This window comes from Carassius gibelio, chromosome B17 (genome assembly GCF_023724105.1).
Source record: "Carassius gibelio isolate Cgi1373 ecotype wild population from Czech Republic chromosome B17, carGib1.2-hapl.c, whole genome shotgun sequence".
Lineage (NCBI taxonomy): Eukaryota > Metazoa > Chordata > Actinopteri > Cypriniformes > Cyprinidae > Carassius > Carassius gibelio.
Window position 1 is genome coordinate 7461449 of NC_068412.1, and position 6000 is coordinate 7467448.

General features: G+C 36.1%; 1 protein-coding gene across 7 annotated transcripts in view; it reads right to left on the minus strand.

Annotated features, from left to right (window-relative positions):
• Positions 1 to 6000, minus strand: part of smoc1 (SPARC related modular calcium binding 1) — a 48367-nt gene that overhangs the window by 28210 nt on the left and 14157 nt on the right. For 5 of the 7 annotated variants that reach the window (XM_052580290.1, XM_052580288.1, XM_052580286.1 and 2 more), the window contains exons 4-6: positions 3551 to 3663; positions 3031 to 3130; positions 914 to 964 (exon numbers count right to left, since the gene is read on the minus strand). In XM_052580290.1, coding sequence (XP_052436250.1) covers positions 914 to 964; positions 3031 to 3130; positions 3551 to 3663 — 264 coding nt within the window. The remainder of the gene's footprint in view (positions 1 to 913; positions 965 to 3030; positions 3131 to 3550; positions 3664 to 6000) is intronic. The other 2 variants (XM_052580292.1, XM_052580291.1) reach the window with 1 other exon arrangement.

Here is a 6000-nt window from a genome sequence, read left to right on the forward strand (position 1 = left end):
TGTAGGAACACAGCATGCATTAGAAAAGTCATACAAAAGATTACAAAATGCAAGTGATACAAGTGGTACAAATGACATCTTATCTTACACATATAAGAGAAACAGGAATCAGTTCAAGAACAAACAAATAAAAGACCTTCCAAAATTCCAACAGACCACTCTGAAACCAACATTTTCACTGCTGAAATGTTATTATCTAGAAATTAAGTTTCCTGTACTGTCAACCCCATGTTATTCCAGGTGTTGAGTGCATTAAATTCATAGCAGATAATAAATAAATAAATAAATAAATAAATAAATAAATAAATAAATAAATATAATAATTGCATATTTTATTTAGGTAGTGAAAATCACCACAAAAATGGTTACAATTACTAAGATCCATTATTCATTATCATTATTCTTAATTATGAATTATATTATTATTATTAATTACTGTTATTGTAATTGGCAATGATACTGTAGACACACCTTCCTGCAGAATATAGTTCCAACCTTGTTCTAACACACTAGCTTTTAAGCAATTGTTTTGAGTATTTATATTGTAATTGTACTAAAATATGTTTTTTTTTTGATGTCATGACAAAGCCCACTGTGTAGACATCCGTTTAGATATTTATGATAAGCTTGTTGTGTTTAATTTGTGTTGAAACTAATTTCTGCAGCAAGACAAATCTCCAGGATTGAGAATCCATGAATAAAACACACTTCAGTGTGACACAAAAAAAAGATTAAATGCATTGAGGAGGGGGTAGTTATGTACAAACAATCAACAATCACATTGATCCAAATACGTGCAAACGCTCAGGATTAAAAGCATGCATAAATTCAAGATTAGATAGTTAAACCAATTAAAATGCTGGAGAGAAAGACAACTTTGTACAAAAGGGCTATTTGGAATGAAATTTACTACCTGACAATCCACTTGTCCCAGCATGAGTTCCCATAAATTCACGGAAGTTTCCTGCAAACGTGTGCAAGACATTTCACTTAAGTGGTGATTCATGGGATTCACTCATTTCTGGGACAGGACTGGTCCATCTTTTGAACATTCATGAGATGTAGAACACTGGGCCAAGTTTGAAGCCAAATAATTCATTTGGGTGTGATGTTATTGCAACACACCACTGGTTGACACTTCAATGTAAATCACTTACTTTTGAATGATACAACATTAAAATTGCAAAGCAGAATCTTATGCAGGACAACAAGCAACAGGGGGAAAATCTAGGAACATATTAAACAAGAATTAGACAGTAAAAAACTTAAAAGTTGATAAATTTTGAGAAACTTTCAATAATTCCCTCAAAAAATGCTGAAAGTGGTTGTTAACAAGTGGGTTAATGGGAATGCAGGGACTTTAAAGGGTTAGTTCACCCAAAAATGAAAATTCTGTCATTAATTATTCACTCTCATGTCGTTCCAAAAACGTTACACCTTCATTCATAGATAAAACATGTTTTTGACTAAAGCTTTTTGACACTACATAGACAACAACACAACACATTGGTCATAAGGACATAATTATAATAGTCCATGTGACATCAGTGGTTTAGCCGTTATTTTATAAAGCTACGATGTGTTGCTGTCTATGTAGGATCAGAAAGCTCTCAGATTTAACCAAAAATATCTTAATTTGTGTGAACGAAATGTCTTCAGAATTTTCATTTTTGAGTGAACTATCCCTTTAAACATCAACAAGCTGAACAGATAAACACATCTTCTTCACTTTTACAATGTTTAAAACTGCATTCTTGCAAACTATTGTAAATCAAGCTTTCGCAAAAGACTGGAAGAGTTGTCAAAAATTCTCCAATGGGAAAATATAATTGGGTTCTCAGAGGGAACCAGGGTGACGCTAACTTTGGGTTTGCTTACAAAAATACATAAAAACAGCAGCACTCTATTATTTCTGGTTTAATTCTTACAATGGAAATGATAGGTAAAGTTGGGTGCATTGCAGTTTGGGATGTTATACTGGGATGTTATACTGTAGTATGTTTGCAAGTGTAATAGTAATCCATTTGTTTCCATTCATGAAGATATTAAAGTTAAAGTATACTGTGCACACTGCATACTACAGAAAAAGTATGATAGCATGTTATTCTAATAGAAGCCTGTGACTCTGTGTTGCTAATGACATATTGCTGTCAATCTGAGTGGCCTAATATAATAACATTGATTTGAACAACAGCATGGACTTCCTGTATATCATTTTGCAATTCTGTTTGGTGCCACTAGTGGTGCAGAAATGCTAAAAAACAAAACAAAAACAAGAAAAAAAAAAATAACCTGACAAGTGACAGCTGGACGTGTCATCCAGAAAGCTAGGTGAAATGTAGCATCAAAGTTAGGTAAGCATAATATAGCATGTAATCATAAAATGTCAAGACACTAAAATAAAAAACTACAACCAGGTGCTCCAATCATAATGTGATCCAGTTCTGGCAGGAGACGGTGGTGTTATCTCCAACAGAACAATCATGGCCATTAGAGCAAAGTGTTCCCATTCATTTAAGAAGAGAAAAGCTCCCTCATTCCAACCCTCCGCTGAAAGCAGTTATACAATGAAGAGAGAATGAGAAAGCAATGATGGAGAAGAAGGAAAAAATGGTTGAGAATGAAACAGATGAAGACAGAGACTGATTGAGTGTGCATTTGGAAAGAGACAGAAAGAGAGAAAAGCAGAAATGCAGAACCCGAAAAGTAGAGAGAGAAATGGATGAACTTTCGGAGTCAGCCTAAGTCCTCCAGGATATTATCCATCACCTCTTGGTTCCATGCACAAACACAGTAGAAGTAAACTAAACAGTGTGGTGGCTAGAGTTTAACATCACGCTGACTCCATCAAAACAAAGAGCACAATTTAAATCAAACAAAGTCTAATGGCTCTGAAAGTGATGGACTACAGGCACGACTTCTTGACCGAGGCACCTGATGTCTTAGTGGTTCTGCTTTTCAGCACGACCTAAACACAAAGCGATAATCCAAGCAAACCGTCTAGAGATGCTATCTGCATACATACAGTACCTGAACACACTGGTGTTTTGTTCTGGACAGAAGAGCCGCTGACTGGCTTGCCATCTGTCGTCACGCACCAGCAGTATCCTGTGAGGGTGTGACATTGGACCTGGAGGAGATACAGACGGATAGAGGTGAGAGGAAATTCCAGTAACTGCTCTTGTATCTCCTGGACGACCCACACAAAACGTCCCAGCACTTGCGCTGGGGGAATACAATTATTCAGGGTGAAAAATGGCTCTCATAAACGATGAGGCATTAAAAGCTTAGGCGGACTGGATGATCGTTGTTTAACAAAGTACAGCGCAGGTGAAATAGAGGCTGCGAGTCTATAAATGCGATTTAATGTACACATTCCATTCAAATTCCCTATATGGCCGTACTGATGAGAAACACAGGGAAGTGTGATTTTTTTGGGACGCTGGGGAAGATATTGGAAGGCTAATTTGTTCACTAGGTAGGTTTGCTTAAAGATTTGTCGATGTCAGAAACAACACATAAAGTGCAGCGGTCTGGAACTCTGACAGACCTGGGCAAATGTTCCATCGTCATTGCATTCTGGGATAAAAATTGATTCCTGTGGCCTCTTGGCCTGTTCCAGAGCCTGAATCCTCTCAGTCCGACATTTCGTCTGGCCAGCTTCTGCAATATAGATACAGATATGTCTAATTACACACACTTGACGTTCAAAACATTCACAATATTTGCTATAATACGGACACTTTTAGTAGATAACTCTAGGGAATGTCAATGGTAATGTCATGGATTTGATTCTAAGAGAACTTTTAATACCTTGAATTCATTATATGTTGCTTGGGGTGGGGGGATGCATAAACTGAATTATATATAAGGGAAAATCATGGGAAAATCACATACAATAAGACACCAAACACACTCCCACACTTTTCCTATACTTTTAGACCAATGAACACTGAATGTCCTTCAAAAAAATTTTTTTACAGAAATGTAATTCTCAGATACCAACTACTGTATATTTTCAATCTGAACAACTAGAAAAAGTCGATGGAAATTACCATACCATTTCCATGACCTTTTAAAGATATTATTAATGAACATAAGTATTCTAGACTTGAAAATCACCGTTTTAAAATAGCTTGATATTTCCATGACTGCTGAAATCCTGACAATTAACACAAGCATTACTGAAGATAGGATTATTGGAAAATCCATCACATTAAACAGCCTTCAAGAGAAACCTCATCACTTGCGGTAAGAGATGCATCATGAAGATTCTTAATCTTGAAACTTCTACGGATGGAAAATATGAAGTTTGAAATGTCAACGCTGAGAGTCGTGTTCCAGCATGTAAGCACTTGGACGTTTTGTATGAAAACAAAGTATTTAGTCATTCTAAGACAAATAAACAATGCTCACAAGTTGGACTTCAGTGTTGGGCTGCACCCAAGATGTGGGGAAGCTAAAAACCACGTAATCAGTTTTCACACTTTTGTCTTTTAAGCCATTCACATTTAAGTCCTCAGCACAGACTTACAAAAAAATACAACCCAGACAAACGTAAGCATATTAAAAACACAAAGACACAAATTACAAATCTGTCCTGCATGTCTGAAAGCAGATGAGCTAAAATCATCCATGATGCAGAAAACAAGAAACACCTGTTGAATCTGTAAAGTCTGTGACCAATTGGCTGAGAGAGGCAGGTGGGCTACAATCACCATTCCCCCCCAAAAATAACAACTTTATTCAACTATTTCTTTCTTTACCATGTCAGTCTTTGACACGTGTTCATGAGAGTTCCACAATGTATTTAATGACAGAATTTTCATTTTTGGGTGAACTATTCCTTTAAATACAAATTCAGTCATATTAAAAACATTTTACATGACTTCCATAATATCTGGTGCTTGCCTAAAACAACGGGTTTTTGATGTGTGTAGTTAATAGATTATACTAACAATAGGCTACTTTTAGCCTTATCCTGGAGGTGGTTCACCCTCTGTCTATGATTCCTGGCACTTTTAACTGACCGCTTAACACAATCCAGTCTAAGAAATTGATGATCCAGGCTGACCTTGACTTAAAGCCAGTCAATCTGTCTTTGAGCATGCGAACATGGGCTGCAAAAACTTACATGCATACCAGTGGACATACGCGCTTCCTAGGTAGTTTGCTCTAATGCTCCGGGGACTGTATATTCTCTCTAGACTGACATGCACACAGATGTGTCCTGCTGCCTTGATTTGAGATCTGCCACCTTCATGCCAACACATGAATGACAAAACTGCATCCCAATTCAAACAGAAAAAAAAGGTGTGAAAAGGGAGGGAAAAATTGAGACTTTGTCAATTAATCTAAAAGTTAAAAGTATAAATAAAAACTTTTATACAAAGAAGTGAATAGTACTTAAAAAATAAATAAATCATGTACACTCACATGAGATGAAGACTCTAGTCGTTTGAGTAGCTTTATAAAAGCTTTTTTTATTTTACATGGAGCGGATCACCTCATGGGGGCAGACATATTGAAATCACATGACCAGATGAATACTAACCACTTTATCGTTGTAAACCCCTGTTAAATGATGACTTATTGCGAATGGGATGAGTTAATCACAGTTGAATGCATGTAAACTATTTACATAATTAGCACTATGCAATGGCATTTGTGAAACTTTAGCATGATGCTACATACCTGTCATCCAGTCTTAATCATACTTTCTTATGAACTCTTGAGCTACTAGTAAAGTAACAAATTACTTTTTAATTTACAAGAAAAGAAAATACGTTTCTTTTTGCCATTTATTGACTGACAGCTCTCCTGTCCCCATGATGAGAGAAATAAGTAATAGTAATGAAACACATTACTTTCCATAAATTGTAACTATAAGTAACGTAATTAGTTACTTTTTAGAGAGTAACACAATATTGCAATGCACTACAAGTAACTATCCCCACCAGGGGATGGGGTAACTATCAGTACTTGAGTGCACAGTACAGA